Source organism: Pinus tabuliformis, chromosome 2_2 (assembly GCF_031772625.1).
Source record: "Pinus tabuliformis cultivar Carrire ecotype Pingquan chromosome 2_2, CPIR1, whole genome shotgun sequence".
Classification (NCBI taxonomy): domain Eukaryota; kingdom Viridiplantae; phylum Streptophyta; class Pinopsida; order Pinales; family Pinaceae; genus Pinus; species Pinus tabuliformis.
In genome coordinates this window covers 668,150,344-668,173,995 of record NC_142300.1, presented here as the reverse complement: position 1 = coordinate 668,173,995, position 23,652 = coordinate 668,150,344, and the positions used below count along the sequence as shown (strand labels likewise).

Below are 23,652 nucleotides of genomic sequence, written 5' to 3'. Positions count from 1 at the left end.
CGAGTAAAATAACTTACAATTCATGGGATCAATGGGGCACTTCATGGTGGCATGCCCTTCCATAGTGGGCTTTGCCATGTACAAGTGTCTCCAAGCACAATAGGGGGTTAACCAAGGACCCTATTAGGTGGTTTCAGCCTTTAAAGGGGTGGACAAGTCCACGGTACATACTTCAAGTAGTAGGTGGCAAATGATATAATAATGGAACAGAATGGGGATCAGGGGAATCATCTAGAGCACATTTCAAGGTGTAAGGGTAGCTATAATAGGGAAGCCCACACCTGGGTATATGAGTGTAGGAGGGAGCAAATTCTGGTACATGAGTTACGTCGGCCTTTGTCTTTCCACATTTCTTCATATGCCTTTTTCCTTTACTTGATTTTTCTCTACAACTACTCAAGGCTCCAAGGCATAAGAGCATGATGTGTAATATGTAGCAATGGATAGCCCCTTAAGGTTGGGCAGTTCATCGCCCACCAGGGGTTGGGACGATCATGGGTTCCTTAATGATGAAGGGGGCTCATCTAGGGCCCATAGGAACCAGGGTGATGGCCATGGCTAAGGGGTAATTCTCATGTTTGGCTTTTGCCCACATGTTAAATTTGTGTGTCCCAACCATCTCTTGCATTTTGTGGTACATTTCCTGTTGAGAGTGGCCAAATTATGCTTTTTATTTTCCTTTTAGCTGTATCAACCATCGGGGCATTGTTCCAGGCCCGACTCAATGTGTGGATAAGGGGAGGGGGAAGCTAACCCTATGTAGACCCAGTGGACACATGTGGAACCGGATGAGAAAAGAGATGAATAGGACTAAAATGAGTGGAAGGGGAGTAATGTAATTGGTATTGAGAAGCAGGACCACGCAGCCAAAATCGGGATTTTCCATGTAGCGCCATCCCTAAAGCTAATGGCCAGTAAAGGAGATCCCACGGGACTAGGATACAAGGGTAATCACGCAATCGGGCAATGGAGACAAGAATACAGACCTAACCCACTCTTTATGCCAAATCCCCCCACCAATCCATGCCCAAAAGTGCCCATGACAAGTAAGAAAGATTACTCAAAATTCCAATGGAAATCCATACCTTTGGGGTTGGCAAGCCCACCTTCAAACATACATTCATAACAAAGGGGCGAGGACCACATGACTAGATCAAGTGGCGGAGAAAATGGCACATCGAGCTATCTGGGGCTACTGGCTACCAACTGAGGACCATCTAGGAGAAAAAAATTCTCCTATATACACTACCCACGGGTGGTGGGTAACAGGAGTCTGTGGGGTTGATGTAGAGAAGTTAAAATGCCCTTCCCCTTTACATGAATCTCGTAGGAAAAACTCTCAAAGGCAAGTTTATAAGTCCTTTAGATCGTGCAAAATGAAACATCGCAATTTCTACCATCATGATTTCTAGGAAGATTTACACACTTAGGGTGAATTGGAAAAATACATCTTATCACCCCTAAAATCACAACTTAAATTGCCACAAATAAAACATAACTATATAACCTATATAGACAAAAACAATTAATAAAGGTATATTCCAAGTTAATTAAAAAAGGAAAATTATATATATTCAAAGTTTTATTATTAAAAAAAAGTTTTATTACAAAAGGGAAGGAAAAAAACTATATATATATAGAAGTTAAAAGAACGTTATTTTAAACAAATAATAAAAAAATACAAGAAAAAGGGGGTAACTAAATATTTTTATATAGTTATATTAAAAAGGCCTTTATTATATTTTAAAGAAGTGGGTCACTCACATGAAGAATATATAGTTTAATAAACAAAGTATCATCTGACTGAAATTATCAACCAAACTAAATGATGTCAATCATTGAAGGACAAAGAATGAATTATAAGCTAGAAACAAAGGAAAGAAGACTTTCCTATAATGATTTTTCAATTGCAAATTGCAGAGTATTTACATTAAAAGGGAGTATCCAAGGGAAAGATTAATATCGTTATCAGTGCAAGCGACAAGGAAAATTATATCAATATTAATTTGGCCAATCAACTATCAATTCCATAGCCATATATAGGTAAAAGAGAATATTTATGGCCAAAAAAAAAATATGAAATTAATGATTTACAAGTGACAGTTTATCATTATGAATTATGTCTCAATTCAGTGTCGTAACTATTTTTAACAAAGAGATTGACATAATTCTTGGTCTACCTTGGTTTAAAGAATTTGGTACATTAATGCTAAACATGGAGAAAAAAATTGTGATGTTTCCTTATAAGAAGAAGATGATCACATTCGACGGCATGACAATAAAATCAAAATAGATAATGCCTTCATTATAAGACTTTACGGATATTTCAAAACCATGCTCCAAGAGAATCAAAAAATAGTATCAAAGAAGCAGAAAGAGCTTGAAGAAGACATTTCCAAGAAAAACAAAGAAATTTCTCGTTTAAAACATCATAGTCAGAAACTACTTGCACAAGTCAAGAAGTGTGAAGCTACGAAACACAAATTAGCACACGAAGATGAAGCTCTCGATAAAAAACTCGATGGAAGTTTTCCAAAAACTAAATAAAAAGGAACGAATACTACTCCAATCAACATCACAGCTCAAGAAGTTGACAAACCAATTGAAGTAAAAATATATTCAGATGTTGTAGTTCAAATTACAGCGTTTTCAAGTGAAGATCCACCAATTAGCCAAGTAACTTTTATACTTGGAGGAAATTAGATACTTGTGTTGAGAAATCTAGGGCAACAAGATTGAGTGATTTCTCTTCTATTAGTAACTACTTGTGAGTGTTTTTTACTTCTTAGATTAGGATCTTCTTTTAATTAGCTAATTAGTGTTCTTCTTCATCAAACAACTACCAATGCATAAATCATAAAGAGACAAGAGACACGGAATATAGGCTATCAGCCAGGGCCAAAACCTCCTAGTCTTGAGAGGAAAACCCAAACAAAATCATCTTCTTATAAAGAATCCAATTGACGAATACCAAGACCAAGAACCTTGACCTATTTTCCACTCCAAGTCAAAGGCACAAGTTCCCTTGATGAGATCCTTAGACAACTCAGTCAACCTTCTGCTCCTTCCCTTTTCTCGGCCCCTCTTCCACTTCGACCTCCTTCTGCTTCAAACCTTCTGCCTCCTTGAATTAGGTATGCAATCCAAATTCAGAAACCCTAGCTCATGCACAAGACTTTATCGTATGCCTTTCTTTGCTTTGGATAGGGTCTTCTTCTAGCTTGTCTTGGTCTCTCTTCTTGACTTGACCTTCCTCCAAATCGGCTATCCAAGAGGACTGTTGCTCTTCTCGACTTCTAGTGCTGCAACTAAACTCTTGTTGTCTCACACATGTAGAGGATATAAACCCAAAAGACTTGAAAAAGAGCTCAGATTATACTCCTTTCTCCTCTGCTTGATAATAAGCTTCCTCGCTGTACTTCGCACCTTTTACTTCAAACATGATGGTGATCGAAAATTTGTGCCATAAATGATGTCGAGCAGCCCTATTTATAGTTGTTTCCCATCAAACTAATCCAACATGACTGTAAGATGGGTCGACATGTCATTTGGAGAGGTATTATTATCTTTCTTGAAGCCGACTTGAAGGGAGATACCTTGTGCTTGTCTTGGAGGGATTTCATACTTATCTAACGACTCATACAAAATGTAACATGCCCAAGAAGGGTCCTTCATACATGACGTAGACTCAATTTGACTTTTATGACTAGATGATAAATCCTAAAGGCTCACAATGGGAGCCATCACTAAAATAAAATATCTTGCCCATGAAACCCATGAGACAAGCATTACAATGATTTTATTTTTCTTATTTTCATCAATTACATAAAATTACAATTACCCATGTCATTATGAAGACCAAACCTAGTTACACTTTTCAACACTCCCTCTTCACTAGGGAGGTATTCATAATGGTACTTGGTCATTCTCAATCTGAAGAATTTCTCATAAGAAGAGTCGAATTGGTAACCCACCAGCATTGTAACATAGCAAGGCCTTGACTAACAGCTCTATCTATCCACGAGATTTGAGCTCAATGTTGGCAAGACCAATGATGTATAAACACCCTCATCATTGTCTCTCTGGAAACATACCCCACCCGGGTTCTCAAGTTGTGTTCCACTAGGACTATTCTTATCTTGGATTCCCAACCCTCAAAGAATATTGGTCCTCTACGACTACTCTTATCTTGGATGCCCTAACTCATCCTCAAAGAGTATTGGATGCCATATGTTTACCCAATCCTCTATTATGTCTTCCCATGTGGAGACAAGAATGATGTGTCTATCCCTCCCTCTTAATTAGGGAGGACATATCTATTCCAATAAAGGAATGTACTCATTCCTATGGAAGGAATGTACCTAAGCTCCCTCTTGGCTTAGCAATTTCCAAATTTCTTCCCAGTCAAAAACTTGTTTCTAGGCTCCCTCTTAATTAGGGACCTCCAGCATCTCCTCAGGTGGAGATGATGGGACAATTAGCTGCTTTGAAGAACTCCTCCTCACGATGTCATGAGCTTCTTTTCGTTATCCAAGAGTCTTCATTTTTGGGACTTCTACATAGGGCACCGACCATCCATCACTTTCATCCATGAGTCATGTCATCATCAGAAAGTGATCCATCAGTCCATATCTGGCCTTCCTTCATGCCATGTTTACTTAAGGATCTTTCATCCTACTACATGTGCATCGGTGGTGGAAGACATCCATAGATCTTCCCTTGGCAACCCTACATAAACCCATCCAAATATTTGTTCAAAAATAAAGGAATGAACATTAAAATCAACATTATCTTTGTGATGGTCTTTCATCATGACATCTTCTATTTTTCATCAGTGTCCTGCATACATATCGACACATCTCCCAAAGATATATATTGTCAAGGGTCTCTTTCTTTTTCAGACTCCATCAGAGTCTTCATATCTTCAATGGAGATATCCTAGTCAAATCTTCTTGGTCTTTCGAATATTGATTTCCTTTACCATGGTTGCATATTCCACGATCTCTTCCTTCCTTTCTTCACACATTTCATTCCCAAGAGCTTCCAATCAAAGTTCCTCAATTGTAGTCAACCACCTCATACTTCATATGAGGACATATTATGTTGATTTCATCTAGTGGATGTATGACCCATGCACTCTTGCATCCCTTTGAGGGAGGAGATCCTTTCTTTTCATCATGCTCTTAAGATAGAGCATTAGTTCATGATGTTTGCAACCATATGACAAGACTTTCACAATATCAAATGTAAGCATACATACCTCATTTTACCTTTGGGTCATCCAAACTTCGTGCATCAACTTCCTTGATTGAAAGAGCTTCAATCCCTTGATCTGCTTCACTTTTATGTCATCGTACCATCATCCCATGAATTCCACCAGTTTGGAATTCTTGATGAAACACTTGCTTCCCCTCATGATCGGTGAACCTTTCAATGAAGATTCCATCAGAGAATATTGAGGATCTAAAGTATCCCCATCAGCAGATGTTTCCTTTTGATGATACAAGACAATATGTTTCCTTTTGTAACGAATAAAGTTCGTACTCACAAGTTAAATACTCCAGAACACTTGGAATATGAAGATGTGCATTGAGGATACAAGTATATATATATATAATGTATGAATGAGAATATGATTTGGTTATAACTAACGGTCCTAAGGGTCCCATATATATACCTGGGTGGTACCCCTTCATGAACAGTCATGTCTTTTGAAGCATGTTTCCTCAGTGTACTAGTCACTGTTAACTATTAATTCTTAATTATTTACATTCATAACATTGCCTTCCCCTTTAGAAAAGCTTTGCCTTCAAAGATTATTAATGAAAATGTTTGATATCTTTTTTGTTTTTTGTTTCATAATGTCTCTTCGTCTTCTCAACTTGTGGAAGTATCATCTTTGATGATACAAGACAATATGAACTTTTGAGTGTCGTACAAAATTGTCACATAGTAAAATGATCTATCCATCCCAAATTAACCTTTTGTGGAATCTTGTGGTTATTGGAAACTTGGGATGAATTGTTATCATAAGATTGGATTATGGTGACATCGATGTTCTTCGGAACATAAGTCACTTGTCTTAGGTCTGCGGGATATGAATTTGCAAATTGGTTGAGATATTTGCTTTTGATGATTTGGGTGTTGATAAGGAATTCTTGTGATTTGATTTTGCTTTATCCTGTTTGTGGTGATTTCTTGATTTACTTCAGGTTGTTGAAAAGTGTAACTAGGTTTAGTCTTCATAATGACACGTGTAATTGTACTTTTATGTAATTGATGAAAAGAAGAAAAATAAAATTATTGTAATGCTTGTCTCATGGGTTTCATGAGCAAGGAATTTTATTTTAGTGATGCCTCCCATTGTGAGCCTTTAAGATTTGTCATCTAATCATAAAAGTCAATTTGAGTCTATGTCATGTATGAAGGACCTTTCTTGGGCATGCTACATTTTGTATGAGTCATTAGATAAGTATGAAAGCCCTCCAAGACAAGCACATGGTATCTCCCTTCAAGGCGGCTTCAAGAAAGATAATAATACCACTCCAAATGACATGTCGGCCCAACTTGCAGTCATGTCAACTTATTTTGATGGGAAACAACTACAAATAGGGTTTCTCGGCATCATTCCAGACACAAATCTTCGATCATCATCAAGTTTGAAGTAAAAGGTGTGAAGTACAAGGAGGAAGCCAAGCGAAGGAGAAAAGAGTATAATCTGAGCTCTTTTTCAGGTCTGTTTTTGGGTTTATACCCTCTACATGTGTGAGGTAGCAAGAGTTTAGTTGCAGTAGTAGAATCCAAGAAGAGCAACAGTCCTCTTGGGTAGTCGATTTGGAAGAAGGTCAAGTCAAGAAGAGAGGCCGAGACAAGTTAGAAGAAGACCCTATCCAAAGCGAAGAAAGGCATAAGATAAGGACTTATGCATGAGCTAGGGTTTCTGAATTAGGATTGCAGACCTAATTCAAGGAGGCTGAAGGTTTGAAGTAGAAGGAGGTCGAAGTGGAAGAGGAGCTAAGAAAAGGGAAGGAGCAGAAGGTTGAATGTCATTGTCTAAGGATCTCATCAAGGGAACTTGTGTCTTGGTTTTGGAGTGGCAAATAGTTCAAGGGTCTTGGTCTTGGTATTAGTCAATTGGAATCTCTATAAGTAGAAGATTTTGTTTAGGTTTTCCTCTCAAGAGTGAGAGGTTTTGGCCTTGGCTGATAGCATATATTCTGTGTCTCTTGTCTCTTTATGGTTTATGCATTGGTCGTTGTTTCATGAAGAAGAACACTAATAACCTAAGTAAAAGAAGATCCTAATCTAAGAAGTGAAAAGCATTCACAAGTATTTACTAATAGTAGAGAAATCACTCAATCCCGTTGCCCTAGATTTCTTAAAATGGTATCAGAGCTAAGGTAACTAAGTCAAGGAAGGGCATCTTATCAAGGGACACTCAAGGATCAAATCTCGAAAAAGGCATAAAAGAAAAGATCATCTTTAAGACAAGATCTTCAAAGGAAGCATTATAACCCTAGATCGAAGGAGGAGTCTACAAAGAAGTCTTGCGATCGTCATCAAGAAAAGAAGGCCAAGTTCAAGAGGTATTCGAATCAAGGTCCTTACCATTGAAGAAGATCATCCAAGAAGCATTAAGACATCTTTGTCAATCATCATCAAAGGGATCAAGTTGAAGATTTTATCCTCACTTGATAAGTATGTACCATTTTCTTCTATAATCTAATCTAGCATAAATGACTTTATTTAGCAAAGAGATCTATAAGTTGGTTGGGTCATCAAACTTCTTTGCATGGAAAAGGAGGACAGATATAATCCTTGAAGAAAATAAAGTTATTGATCATGTCAATGGGAAGGTCTCCAAACCATCTGAAGGACAAGCACTATCTGAATACATGGAAAGGGATCTAAAGGCTCAAGAGATTCTTATGGAGTTTGTCAAAGATCCCCTCATTCTCTATATAGCAAAGCTGGAGACATCTAAAGAGGTATATGATAAACTGGTAGAACGATTCTTTGAAAGTGCCATAAGAGAGATCATATCACTTAGATTTGATCTACACAAATTGAAGGTATCAGAGGATGAAGGGATATCCTCATGTCTCTCAAAAGCATCTCAAATAAGATCTGAACTTCAAGATCTGGGAAAGATGATATTGGATCTCCATTGTTCTAAATGCACTAACTGATGAACAAGGTAACCTCGTATCAAATACCTATGAGGACAAGAAAGCTATCCCATTCAACAACTTGTGGTCTCTATGCAAGATAGAAGAAGATAGGTTGAGGGAAAAAAGTGTTGAAGAATCAAATGAGAAGATTCAAACATTTGCTGGAAGGAAAGGAAAATTTGGAAAATTTGGTCCTCGAAAAGGAAAGAAGAACATAGCTAAGATTCAATGCTATGGATGTAAATAATATGGGCATTACAGGAAAGATTGTCCCAAGTTAAAGAAGGGCAATAACAAGAGAGATAGAGAAGAAGCCCATATCACCGAAGAAGTGGAGGAAGCTGAAAAGAAGAAGTCCAAGAAAGAGGAAGTAAGAGATCTCCACTATTGAGATAGTCTTCCTCACATAAGTTCTTTCCAAAGTTCCTAAGTCTTTTGTTGTTAGATATGGCTATCATGATTCAGTAAGTAAAAGAATGGGATGCATCAAGGCATCATAGAAGCATTGAAAGCAAGAGCTCGAGACATCATCATAGAGAAGCATGAAAGATGGTTAGAATCTATGGAATTCAAGGATATAGCTCTTGGGAATCTCATAGAAAACACAAGTGGCAAGGTCATCTGGTCTTGTTCATCTTGTCTTGTATTATGTTGTAGTTCAAGTTCATATTGTCTTGTATCATCAAAGATGATAGTTCCACAAGTTGAGAAGACGAAGAGACATTGTGAAACAAAAAACAAAAAAGATATCAAACATTTTCATTAATAAGATTTGAGGGAAAATCTTTTCTAAAGGGGAAGGCAATGTTATGAATGTAAATAATTAAGAATTCATAGTTAACAGTGACTAGTACACTAAGGAGACATGACTGTTCATGAAGGGGTACCACCCAGGTATATGTATGGGACCCTTAGGACCGTCAGTTGTAACCAAATCATATTCTCATTCATACATTTTATATATATATATATATATACTTGTATCTTCAATGGAAAATGCACATCTTCATATTCAAAGCGTTCTGGAGTATTTAACTTGTGAGTACGAACTTTGTTCGTTACAAAATAGCACATTATGTTTGTGTGTATCGAATTTCCCTATTTCCAAATTTTTGGGGGTCACACTTTCCATGTGTTTTTGTTTCGGAAATGCATAGCTGTTTCCCTGTATCATGCAACTTAAGTATATTTTGGATTGAAAGGAAAGAACACAACAATATTCAGAATTGAAAAAATTAAAACTCAATAGCATGTAATGGCTGAGTTTATGACCAATATTTGGGACAAGAAACATAAGAAAAAACTAGTTATCTGATATCTATGTCCCCATATTCAGTAAACCTGAAAGGGAACTCAATACAAACGGAAAGAAAGGAAATCAAGGTGGAATTGACTCAAAACAGAAGATAAACATGACGATCTCAAAATTTCTAAAGAGGATATGTAATAGTAAAAAAGAGAGAAATAATGAGAAAGGTGAATTCTCAGACTTTTGCTAAATTAGCATCAAGCACATTGTGTGTGTGTGTGTGTGTATCGAGTTTCCCTATTTCCAAATTTTTGGGGGTCACACTTTCCATGTGTTTTTTGTTTCGGAAATGCATAGCTGTTTCCCTGTATCCGCAACTTAAGTATATTTTGGATTGAAAGGAGAGGACGCAACGATATTCAGAATTGAAAAAATTAAAGCTCAATAGCATGTAATGGCTGAGTTTATGACAAATATTTGGGACAAAGAAACATAAGAAAAAACTAGTTATCTGATATCTATGTCCTCATATTCAGTAGACCTGAAAGGGAGCTCAATACAAACGGAAAGAAAGGAAATCAAGGTGGAATTCACTCAAAACAGAAGATAAACATGACGATCTCAAAACTTCTAAAGGGGATATGTGATAGTAAAAAAGAGAGAAATAATGAGAAAGGTGAATTCTCAGACTTTTTCTAAATTAGCATCAAGCAATTCAGTCAATTTCAAGCATTTTTAGAGGTTAGAATTGGATAGGAGATTCTGATATCAAGGCAAGTTATGCAAGTGGATAACTGAAGGAAAAAAGTGATGGTAATCAAACACACGCTCATCTATCGAAGGTAGGAATATAGATTGTACAATAATATTATGTAACCTCCTGTCTCATCCATCTTTGGCAAGAAGTCTACACTCCCACTTGAGTAAAATATTAGTTACTGCTTTGCACAAAATATGAGACTTGTAGAATTTATAACTCCCTTTAAATAGTAGATTTTTTACGACCTCTTTCTACTTACCTATTTAGACATGCAATGTACAAGCTACAGAAATTGGATCACCATTGGATTTTAACCAAGCTACACCCTCTTGGATGCACACCTATAACTAAAAATCATAAGATAAAAATGATACCTTATTTTGATTATCACCGAAACTCGCCACGGCAATGGATACAGCCTCCTTATTGAATCCCATTGTCACGTACTTGTTAATAACTTGATCATCAACAGATCCCTTCACAAAGTAATAGTGTCAATCTCAGTATACAATGCATTTGACAGATTAATTTACATATATCACTTGACATTATACAATTCACAACAACAACAATAGAGATGTTTACTAAACCTATGCTGAAAATTAAGTCCAGTTTGTTTCCATTTCCAATATTTTAATACAAACTCCACAAGTCACTAGCTTTGTATAGATTTTTCATTAGTGAGCTTCTTGACCAAATAGATCAAAAATAATAAACATAACCATATACACAATTCAGAAGCAAATTGAGATAACAAAGTTCCCAAGACGGTAAGTTTAACAACCAAGCTGACTAGACCAAGATGTTCTAAGTGAAAAAGCACATAGATTCACTTTGTCTTGAGTGTGTTCTTATGAGACATTCCCACTAAAAAAATATCCTTTTTCTGGGTGAAATAGATACTCATCTTTTCATTGCATCAGTCCAAAATAACAAAGAAGCAAAGAGGAAGAAGAGATGAAAAATTCATTAGTTTTTCTCCAATCTTGCCTTGAAATACAAGAAAAAGGCCTTGATGGTAAGAACTCATCTTTATGAAATAGACCTTTTGGAACCTACCCCCTTCCCACTATGGAGTATTAGTCTTTTTCCTGTGTTGCCTCGATATACACAAGAAGAAAACCTCGCTGGTGAGAACTCATTTTTAGGGAATAGACCTTTTGAGACCTAGCCCTCTTCCCACTATTGAGTTTATATTTTAGCACTTGTTTCATATTGAATCTTAGCACATTAACACTGGTACAAAATATTTTGGTCATAATCTTCAATAACATCAATTTATGCATAAGCCTTTGTTCAAATCTTCCCAATTTCAAAAAGGCTTGTGAGTGGTTGCATCCATGTTTCCTTATACAGCATGTCACCATTCTTTTGCAGGGCATGCCATGGGGATTTTATCCATCCCCTTTAAATCAAGAGGAAAATACAAATCCATGGATCTCAAACATACCATAAAGTAGCTCCAAAACCTTATCATGTTTTCTAATCAGTGTTTCATCAACAGGAGGAAACTTAGGATGTCTGAGTCACCAGTAAAGATGGAAAGGGACCTCCTGACATTGGCTTTGAAGTTCATTACTTACTCTATCAAAGAAGGTTGCTCTCTTCTCCGACTAGCACTGTGGATTTTGTGGGTTAAATTCATCACTTGCTCTATGATTACTCCAGCATGGAAAAATAAAAACAAAATCCTAGCTTATGTACTATTGTCTTCCTAATCTCCAAGCAGTAAATGGGAAGACAAGCAACAAAGAGAGAAATAGTTACAGTGGTTGCTGTGTAAGATTACACAAAATACTAGTGGGGTGTGATGCTCAAATCTGCCATTATCTGGAGTCTGGATAGTGCACAATCCCCACCTACAGGAGAAACTATATCATGAGCCAAACCCCTCATGAATTTCCTGCTGAAATGTTCATTGTTCAATGATAATTTTCCTATCAAAATAGATAAATAGCTATAATGCGACTTCATCCCTTCACCATATAGCTTTGGATGAAAATATTGAATCTTAATTCCTTGAAGCTACTTACTATTTTACACAACATAGCCGAAACTCCTATTAGAATGATGTGGCAAAAAAGTACTGCAATTCTATATCACATAAATACTAAAAACCCCAAGCAAACTTGTGACAGATAAGTTGATGTGGTTTTATATCAGCACCAATGTTAATGGGATCCATGCTTGATACATGAGCAGCTGGCTAATGGACATTAATATGTACCTAGAAACCACCAATTAATCGTCCAGAGTGATTATAAATGTCATTTGCTACAACAAAATAGGTGTCAATCTTCTGATACAATTCAATCTGTCATTTGAATCAATACCTTTGGTGGAGCTCAGCCGACAGTAAGGCATCATGATTCTTAACAAATAACCATTTTGGGGCCTTGCTGACATGGAAACTACTTTAGATTTGGAGTTGTACTTCTCAATGTAGTGTGGCTTCTTTTTCACATATAAAAGACTTCATTAAACATTTTAAATACTACTTTTGTTAAGTTGTTTGCAGTTTGGACATCCATTATATATTTTATGCCAATGGGATTACATGCAGTAGCACCCAAAACTGGGAAACAGCTGTAGCAAAATCAATTGCAGAGCAATTTTGCATTATGGGCATGGTAACTCGGAATTCTATTGATAACATGTGAATTTACAACTTTTCTCCATAACCTTGACATGAGAATTACAATTAAAAGCAATCATCCTAAAAATTTGGTTCAGAGATACCCATCTTCAAATCAAATTACTATGTTGAATTTGTTTCTAAAAACATGAAAATTGGAAGTATGATCTGATCCCTCAGCAAAAAGGGTTTAAATTCAGACACTTGTATTGAATAAAAATCATGTGATGACCTGATTTATAATGATAATTTGATGCAATAATACAAAGAAAAATCATATGCTCTATTCTGATGGGTTTTGTCATGTAAAAGCAAACATAACATATAATAATAGTATTTTTTAAAACACATCACAAAGGAATTGCCTTGAATTGTCACCAATATTGTCTAACCATTGTAACTGACAAAGTCTTACAAAATAAAACCTTTTTGATCACCTGCTATCAACACTCTAGGTATCCTTGTTTCTACAGCAACATCTAATCCTGGAAAATGTGCTCTTTCATCTTACAAACTCAAAGCCAAAAGTACTCAAGTATCCTTTATATCTATGTAGCTGTCACGTGAGAAAGAAACGCCTACAATTATTTTATTTTCCATCGGAGTTTCCTGTTGATCTGATTTATAAAAATGGGTTGCATGCCATTACATTGGCATAAAATCTACTAGACAAAATTATTCCCATGGATTTCCACAATGCCAATATCATGTCAACTGTACTACGCATTGTTAATTGGCAGCTCAGTGACAAATTCCAATCATGGGACTAGATTCCTCTTTCCGAGAGGACCAAATTTGACCTTTGAAACACTTGATTCGGACATGGGAAAGTGTATTTTTGAAGTGAAACCCACAGTTGCACAAATTAACAAGGTCGGCCTAAGGACAAATTAGCCCTCCTCCAACACATATAAATACAAGTGACCTCAACTTCATTTGGCACCTCATCAACTCAACACATTTCTTCTCTCTCCTCATTTGATTGCTTCATACAGGTCTGAGGCAGCCTTATTCTCTTCACATGTGTGAGGTTCTTGGAGGCATTTTTTACCTCTTCTGCATTGATTTTTTACTAGGACAGTTTGACTTCAGTTTGACTGAGATTTTCTTCATGATTTGACTTGCTTTTGTGAAAATTTCTGAATCTTTACAAACAGAAATCCTACTGCAGTTACTGGTTTAGCATCTCCTACTTGTTATTTCATTCAACAAGTTATTTAATTTATAAGCAGTGATGAAAAACACTACTGCAGACTACACTGACATACAGATCATAAAATGAAACAATATATGAGAGAAACACACAAGGGACACCGTTATTTTTGGACAACACATCCCTGGAAAATCCCAACTTGGGAAAACCGGTGGAGCAGATAGAGGGTTTGTATTATTAAGCAAGTAGAATTTGAGTACAAGAAGTTGCCTCATCAACTAACATTTCAGAGAAATCTCGGCAGCAAGAAATACATACGAGGGCTTACCTCATTCCTCAAGTCACAGCTGATCCAATGAGTGATCTAGCTCCTCCCGACAGATACTGTGAAGTCCCTATGCAATCACTATGTGGGCCAGCGTCTTGCCTTCAGAAGACTACGTCACCCCTTATGCTAGATCAATTTGCTGGAGGAAGACTGTTGTTCAGCTTTCTTGGCCTTGAACCTCACTCTCTAGCAAAATCTTGAACTTCTTGATGAATAATCTACACTGCCACTGCAAGAGATCCTCTTGGCATGCATCAGCTCTGCATGAGCCCCTCCTAGGCTGCGTTGGCCTCTGTGCTGCCTCTCTGATGCTACTGTTGCCCCTCTACCACGTACTCTTTGGCTTGAAACTCCTTTCCGATCCAAATCTTTGCTTTTGCCCCTCTCACTACAACTCAGATCACTGGTTCGATTTTCTCAGCAAACCACACCCCAGAAAAATCGAACTAACTGATCAACTTGGTGTATCTCCAACTGACCCTCAAGCCTCCTCTTATACTTTTCCTGTTGATGAACCAACGGTCAAGATTAAGTCCCTAATCAACGACTAAGATTAGAACAGACTTGATCCTCGTCTCTTAGAAGCTTCTCGTCCATATTTTTATTAATACCCATTAAGATTTTTATTTTCTTAAGTTTAGACTTAGGAACCCCATTAAAAATATTAATTATTTTAATAACTCACAATCCAGGTGGAATTTCTCCAAACAATTTTTGGGTCTTGGAGATCTCATGTGTTCTATCATCCCCACAAAATTTCGGTGCTAGAGCACATCCGATGCTACCCAACATCAACATCTTTGACTGGGAAAACTTTGATCTCTTAGAGGATGAGTTGACTGGCATAGAAACTGAGGTAATCTGGGCAATTTGACCAAAGGTTGACTGCAGGAAATTGCAGATTTGACTGCAAGAAATTCTCTTTGACCAAGTTTGACTGGGTATTTTGCACTGTTTTTGGGCTGACTTTGACTTTTGACCATCGTTCAAGGTTGCATTTGTTGTTGAAAATTGGCAGTTATCGAATGAATTTCCTTGAATTAAAATTCATTTTTGACCTTTCTAAAGTGACCTAAACATAGAAAGTCATGTCTATCTTTGCAACCATGACTGTCCAAAAATAGCAAATCACATTCCAATGTTCCATCAATTCGTAATCATATATATATGATGGAAAGTCTCTTACCTTGTCATTAATCAATCTCAATTGTTTAATTTTTTAACGTAATCATCAATATTATTATTATATCATTATTAAAAATAAATTCAAGTCTCTCAATCATGAGACTCAACCATGTCATATGTAACTCCCCTCAATTAATGCATATGTTACTCTCTCTTTTTAATGATCTTACGCACCTCTTACACTCTCTTATAGACTTTAATGACTTGTCATAAAAAGATTCCTCTTACACCTCTTTAATGCATAAGTTACACTTCTCTCCTAAATGCATAAGTTACACTCCTCTCATTTATGGCATAAGTTACACTCCTATTTTGGCATATGTCACTCCTATCCCACTCCTCGAGGGATAGGAGTTACTCCCTCATGAATTTGACCTACTTGCACTTCCTATATATTTGTGCCTCTCATCCTCACTTGATACACTTGTGCTTGTGAAAGGAGATTTCAAACTTGAGAAAGAGAGAGTTGGATAGTCTAGAGGAAGATTGTGTGTGAGAGAAAGAGAGAATCTTGATGAGCAAGCGCAGATCTTGGAAAGCCAAAGTGATTCAGTGTTTGCATCAGCTACTGTTGTCAGAGATCTTCTTCAGATTTGGGTGAACATCTTCATTCTCTCATTGCACTGTGTATCTCTGTTGAACAACTGATTTATAATAAAAGAAGAATCTAGTTGGGTTTTCCCATTGTGGGTTTTGCCCCAGTCATTGACCTAACTTCTCTGTGTCATAGAATTCTTGGTTGTCTTCCATTGTGCATATGGTTTATATGGTTTATGTTTTATCTACAATTATTTAACTTATTTTGCAGCATAAAGAAGTTTTGAATTTAAGTGATTGTGACAGCATAGAGCATCAAAATTTAAACATGGTATCAAAACTTTGGTGAAGACAAGCTCAAGAAGACAAACTCCATTTCCAACTCTCTTTCTGTTGGAATATCTCTTGTTGTCAGCTCCATTTCCAACTCTCTTTCTACTGGAATATCTCTTGTTGTCCGCTCCATTTGTAGCTCTCTTTCTGCTGAAATATAGTTTGTTGTCCACTTCATTTGCAACTCTCTTTCTACTAAAATATCTCTTGTTGTTCCTTCTACTTTTTGGTCATTTTTTGATGAAATTTTTCTTCCTTTTTGTTGCGTAAATATCTCATTTACAGCTGAAATATATCTTCTTGTCCCTTTCTATTTGTTGGTGAAATTTGAGTAGATCAAGATGTTTTCCTCCTACTTTAAGAATGAAGAGAAGTTGTTTGATGCTTCAAATTTCTTCCCTTGGAAGGCTAGATTAGATATTACCCTTGAGGAACATGATGTTCTAGAGTATGTTGAAGGAGAGGTAGCAGAACCAGCTGAAAACTCCAATGTTGCTATTAAAGCCAAATACAAGAAAGGAGAAGTCAAGGCTAAAAAGATTATCCTTGACTCTCTTGGAGACCACCTCATTATTTATGTCTCTAGTCTGAAAAAAGAAAATGTATGACAAACTGATTGGAATGTATCAAGTGAACAACTTGAGTCAAATTCTTGCTATGAAGAATCAACGCAAGGATATTAAGATGAACAAAGGAGAAACCATTCAAGCATACTTCATGAGGGTATCAAAAATAAAAGATCAGCGGTCAACTTCTGGTGAAGTTGTTTCCAATAAAGAACTTGTACTAATTACGCTTGGAGGTCTTCCTTTTTCTTGGGACATTTTTATTACTACCATTAGTAATAATGACATGCTTCCTACATTTGATGAGCTCCTAGGAAAGTGGAGTCTAGAAGAACCCAGAATGATTTCCAGAGAGAGAATTCCCAAGCATGAGGAGATAGAACCTATTGCCTTTGTTGTATAAGTAAAGAAGAAGAGGAATGCATTAATCGAGAGAGTATGCTCCCAACAACTCCTCTTAATAGACCAGAGACTTATCAAAAGTCCAATGCTACAATTGTCGCAAGCATGGCCACTATGCTCGTGATTGTTCAAAAAACAAAAGAACATCAAAATCCAACTTCAACAATCGTTCCAACAAATCTGATTATAGAAGAAAAAGAGAAGCTTCTTTTGCTCACAAAAGAAACTATGGTTCCTCAAGGAACCAAAGGTATGATAATAATGCAACTAAGACTCAATCAGAGTACTTTCTTGTTTTTTCTCTTTCTAGTTCATCTCCTGTAGATTCTTGTGATAGTTGGTTGGTTGATAGTGGTGCTTCAAGGCACCTTACGGGATACAAAGTACTCTCTAATCTAGTTGAGAGGGACAAAGATTTGAACATCATTCTTGGAGATAAACCTACATATCCCATAAAGGGATTGGGTTTTGTTTCTTTCCATCTAGATCAAGGTAAAATTTTGACTCTTCAAGAAGTTTTGTGTACTTGGTTAAAAGAAGAATCTTGTGTCCATATTAGCATTAGAAGATAAAGGAATGAAAGTTGCTTTCATAAATGGTAAAGTTCTCACTTGGCCATCGAGATCCAACATGAGAGATGCCCTCACTCTAGGATCTAGATGTGAAGGTCTATACAAAATCAATGGAACACCTATTCATGCACTAATCCATGATATCAATCATCAAAGTGAACTTTGGCACCGAAGGTTCGCTCACTTGCACTACAAAGCATTACCTCATGTGAGAAAGATGGTTTCTGGAATGCCAGAAATCAGATCTAATCATGATGGTGTTTTCCAAAGATGTGCAAGCGGAAAGCAAGTGAATGGACCATTCCCTTCAAGCAAAAGTAGAACCAGTCAGGTGTTGCATCTTGTACATTCTGATTTATGTGGACCAATGCTATAACTTCTCTTGGTGGTTACTTGTATTATATTATCTTTGTGGATGATTTTTCTCACAAAACATGAATTTATTTGCTAAAAAATAGAAGTCAAGATTTTAACATGTTCAAAACTTACAAAGCTCTAGTACAAGAACAAACTGGAAAGCAGATCAAAATTTTCAGATCTAGCAATGGAAAAGAGTTCACTTCCAGTGATTTCATTGACTTCTGCAAAGAAGCTGAAATCAGAAAAGAGACCATTGTTGAAATATGTAACTAGGTTCGATCTTCATAATGACATATGTAATCATGATTTTATGTATTTAATGAAAAGAGAAAAAATAAATTTATTATTTTAATTCTTGAGGCATGGGTTTTATGCTCAAGGGAATTTTATTTTTTGGTTAAGCACCCATTATGTGCTTCTAGGGTTTGTTATGTAGTTTACAAGTCAACTGAGTCATTTTCATGTATTGAAGATCCATTTGGGCATATTACATATTGTAAAGAAAAATTTACTTGAGTCAAAAGACCCTCCAAGACCTCGTCATGTTGAAAAGATCAAGTCAGCCCAAAGGGTGCAATTCGACCTTGCAAAAGGCCTATATATAAGAGAGACCTTGAACTCACTTTGGACACTCACTTCACTCACACAAGTTCGATCACAAGAGAGAGAAAGAAGATAATAAAAGAAGGATGAAGAAGAAAAATGATGAGATCTTGGGATTGTTTTTGGGCTACTTCTCTCCACACATGTGAAAAGATTAGTGTATTTATTGCAATAGAAAAGGTAGAGTTGCCGAATTCGAATTAGGGTAGTATCAAGGTCACTTTGAAAGTCGAGTTCTCTAGAAGAGAGAACCATCACAAGCAAAGAGGAAAGGAGAAAGAATTTACCATTATTTTCCACACATACAAAGGCTAGTGTTTTTGCAAAAGGATTTGTTGGGCAAGTCAAAATTGCAAAAGAATTTGTTGGGCAGGTCAAAATTGCAAAAGAATTTGTTGGGCAGGTCGAAGTAGTAGAATAATCTACTCGGGATCGAAATTGCAGAAGATGCTGGAAAGCAGAAAAGATTTGACTTTGTTTTGGAGGATCTTGGTCAAGGGTCATAGGTCTTGGAATTCGTCAATTGAAGGTCTATAAGAAGAGAAGACTTATTGTGGGTTTTCCTGTAATGTTCTCAATTTTTGTGAGTGCAAAATTCAGTAGGGAGTTTTTCCAATTTTTGGTGATATTAAATAAAAAGGAGAAAATATTATTTTGTGGGAGAAAAGTGGAAATTATTATTTTAATGAAGAATGGCAGCAAAGTAATATTTTATTAGTGTAAGGTGGGGACCACCAACGGAGAGCGCTAGCAATTATAAATAGAGCTTGGAGGCCTACATTTGGTATCTTTTGATTATTTGACAATTTAACACTAGTTCTCTTCAGTGGCTTAGCCAAGACAACCCATGTTGTTCAGCACAAGGAATTTCCAAGCGGGAATTCCACCCTCCACCCTCATTTCGGAGAACTTCGAATGTCTCCCTAGTGAGACAATTTGGAGAGCTCAATTCAGAGCTTCCATTGGACATCATTGCAAGAGTTTACGCAGCAATGCACATTTCTTGAGCGCAAAAGTATTTTTGTGGAGCACATTGTGGGAGCACGCGTGCGTTAGAGGCTTCGGGCTTTTGCAGGGAATTTTCTTATTGTTAGACCAAAGTTTGTGTTGAAGAACCAAGGGCAATTAGGTGTATTGTGATTCTTCTTTACTTGATAACAATTTGTGGAGTTCTTTTACTTTTCTTGTTAGCTTAATCTTCTTCTTATTAATGCATGTGTGTGCTTCATCCAACTGCTACCAAAAACATAAGAACAAGAACACAAGATGTTGCCTCTCTGCCAGGGCCAAAACCTCTCTTCTCTTGAGAGGAAAACCCTTTAAAAAGTTTCTCTTATTGAAGCTTCTTATTGATCAATGCCAAACCCTAGACCCTTGAAAAGAATATCCTCCAAGCACAAGTCAAACCCTTCCTCTTTCCTACACCTTATTTTCTGGCACTTCGTCCTCCTTCTTCTGGCACTTCGTCCTCCTTCTTCCTTCTTCAACTAGAGATAGACCTTGTTTATGTGAACTCTAGAAGAGATACTTGTCTTTTATACTTAGTGAGATACTTCACCTAAGGAGACACCTTCCTTTTTCTTGACTAGCCGAGTTTCTTCTTGATGTGTAGTTGTAGGTTTGTTGTGACAGCACAACAGCCCTAGTTTCTCACACGTGTGGGTGGTTTCCTTGAATATTTGACTTCTTCTATCTTTGCTTGAGAGAGACTCTTCTTCGCTCTAGTGGGAGGCCTTATAGGCCTAAGTTACTAGCCCAAACAATGAGAGATATGGGACTGAGAGATATGGGACTAATATGTTGTTGTTGTTATGACCGCAAAGAGGCCTCTTTTTCTCGCATGTGTGACTGTGTTCGACCCTTAGAATAGCCCCTTAAACTTCGGTCTTCTCTTCACCTTCTTCGTTGCACTAGAGGCTCCTTACACTCAGCTTCTTTCACTCTTTTCTCGACTTCTCTTGCTCGCTAATTCAGAGGTGAGTTGTTTGGCGTTGGTGGAGTGGACAACCTCTATATATAGAGGATTGTCCCTCCCTTAGGCCGACTTGAGGATAGTAGGCCGACTTGAGTTTTCTTCATCGTTTTTTCTCCTTTTGGTGATGTCATTGCATGGAGAGGACTTGTCTTTGCTAGGAGGGATATTCTTTGACTCTTATACAAATATATACATGGTGTAACATGCCCTTAAGGGTTTTCAAACTTTCTTTTGACTCTTTGACTCACCTATAGCACTTTAACATGTGCTAGACCTATTTCAATGAGCAAGAAACTCATTGACATATATTATAAAAATAATATTTATTTTCTTGAATAAGTACAAATATCAAAAGCACATTTATGAAGACCAAACCTAGTTACATTTCCTTCAACAGTTTGGACAACGATTCGTTGGGCTGGATTGGAAGTTATTACCTGGGTTGATTTTTCTATCTTTTCGTAGGGGTGCAGAAGCTATTTGACCAAGTGTTGCGCAGGAGTTTAAACAAGTGGAGTCGGGAGAGATAAGGGCTGAAGATAAGAGGTATTTCTCATTGGAGAATTTAGCTAGAGCTGGGAGAAATTTCTCGTGGTAGATTTGGGCACAATTCAGTAGTATCAAAACTATATGGCATTTTCAGCCTAGATTGGGCAATTTACACTTGTTGGGGTCACCAAGGATTGGTGGATTCAGCCCAAACCCTTTCTTCGGATATTTTACAAAAACTTTCGAGCGATATTCAATCCTAAAATCCACATTCTTATAGCAGGGCGAATTGTTACTTAGCTAAGGAATTTGCATCACTTGGTGGGCTCAGTTTTGGCTTGGAGTTGGGCCAAACCATTTCTAGGTTTTTCTGGGTTTTGGCAGAGGAGTTCAGAGCTAAATTTTCAGAGCATTCCAAGGAGTATTTAACCCTAAGATCAACATTCCAGTGAGCATAAAGTAGCAGATTATTTCTAGATAGTGCACAAATCAATCCAAGACCATTTCTACCACTTGGGTTTGGGCCATCTTTCCAGGTTCTGCTCAGCTTGCATAGCAAGCCCAGGTTCCAAAATTTCAGCTCAATTTATATACTCTTTTATCATAAAATTAATAAAATGGCTCAGATTGTGTTGTTGGACATTTTGGTGTTTTGATTATGTATGAGTTCCAGTTTATTTATTGTTCCTAGTCCATTGCTTGGTATTAGTTGTTAAATTCCAATTAGGAATATTACATTTCCTCTCAATTGGAGAGGTTTTGGCCCTGGCTAATCACCTATATTTTGTGTCCTCTTGTCTTATTGTTCTTTATGGTTTGGTAGTTGTTTGATGAAGAGAACACTAATAATAAACATGTGAAAGAAGAAGTTAATCAAGTTAAGTAAAAACATATCACAAGCAGTTATCAAAGGAATAGAAATCACCTAATCTAGTTGCACCTAGATTTCTCGACATGTTATCAAAGTTAAGGTGGCAAGACAATGAAAGGCAGCTTAAAGAAGGGACACTCAAGGGTCGAAGCACAAGAAGATCATCAAGAACATCAATCATCAAGAAGGACCATTCATCTCAAGGATCATCGCATCTCAAAGAAAGAAGACCTCAAAACCCTAGCTCATCCAAAGAAGGGTTATATGCTTCAAGCATTCTTGACAAGATCACTCATCATCACAAACAAAAGATCTACAGGGCCCTACCTCCACTTAAAGGAGGACTACTCATTGAAGCATCTGGAAGTCTCTACATCCAAGGGAAGCAAGAAGCGGCGTTGACATCATCATCAAGGAATCAAGGTGATCTCCCTCTCTTTGAAGGATCACTTTTGAAGAAAGACATCTTCTATTATCAACATCATCATCAAAAATCAAGATAGCATCAAGTTGAAGATATTGACATCAAGAAGCATCTTCACTTGACAGGTACGTTTATATTTATGATTGAATCTGCTATCAAAATGACTTCGTTTTGCAAGGAAAACAACAAATTGGTTGGGTCATCAAACTTTCTTGCATGGAAGAAGAGGACAGTTTTGATCCTCATAGAAATTGAAGTTGTTGAATATGTTAAGGGCTCAATCATTAAACCTCCAAAAGAAGAAGCTCAAGCCCTAGCCAAGTATATAAAAGGAGAAATTAGGGCTCGAAGGGTCCTTAAAGTATCCATCAAGGATCCCCTCATACCATATCTTGCAAAATTGGAGACATCAAAAGAAATATATAAGAAGCTAGTAGAATTGTTCTTCATAAGTATTGTTGGAGAAGTGATATCTTTGAGAAACGAGTTATACAAAATGAATATCTCAAAGGAAGATGGAATGGCCTCATATTTTATGAGTGTATCAAAAATAAGAGGCCAACTACAAGAACTGGGAGAAATAATGTCTTGTAAAAAAATGACCACTGTGGTGCTCAATGCACTACCAGAGGAATGGAGCAACTTTGTATCAAGCATCTATGGAAAGAAGGAAGCTACCCCATTCAGTGAGCTTTGGTCATTTTGTAAGATTGAAGAAACCAAGATGAAGGCAAAAAGAGATGTAAGATCAAACAAGCAAGTTCAAGCATTTGCTGCCATGGCTAAGAGGAAAGGAAAGTTTGGAAAGTTGGTCCTCAGGAAAAGAACAAGAAGGATATGTTGAAGATACAATGCTATGGCTGTCATGAATATGGGCACTAAGAGAAATTGTCCTAAACTCAAGAAAGACAACAACAAAAGAGGAAGGGAAGAATCCCATCCGAAGAAGTGGAAGAACATGAGAAGAAGAAATCAAAGGAGAAAGTGAGAGATCTCTACTATGGTTGAGATAATCTCCTTTACTAAGTTTTCTTTTAGT

At 37.0% G+C, this 23,652-nt stretch overlaps 1 protein-coding gene across 1 annotated transcript in view; it reads right to left on the bottom strand.

Annotated features, from left to right (window-relative positions):
- Nucleotides 1–23,652, bottom strand: part of LOC149194395 (uncharacterized) — a 125,192-nt gene that overhangs the window by 39,230 nt on the left and 62,310 nt on the right. The window contains exon 4 of the mRNA XM_089405077.1: nucleotides 10,555–10,656. Within this exon, the coding sequence (XP_089261203.1) occupies nucleotides 10,555–10,656 (102 nt within the window). The remainder of the gene's footprint in view (nucleotides 1–10,554; nucleotides 10,657–23,652) is intronic.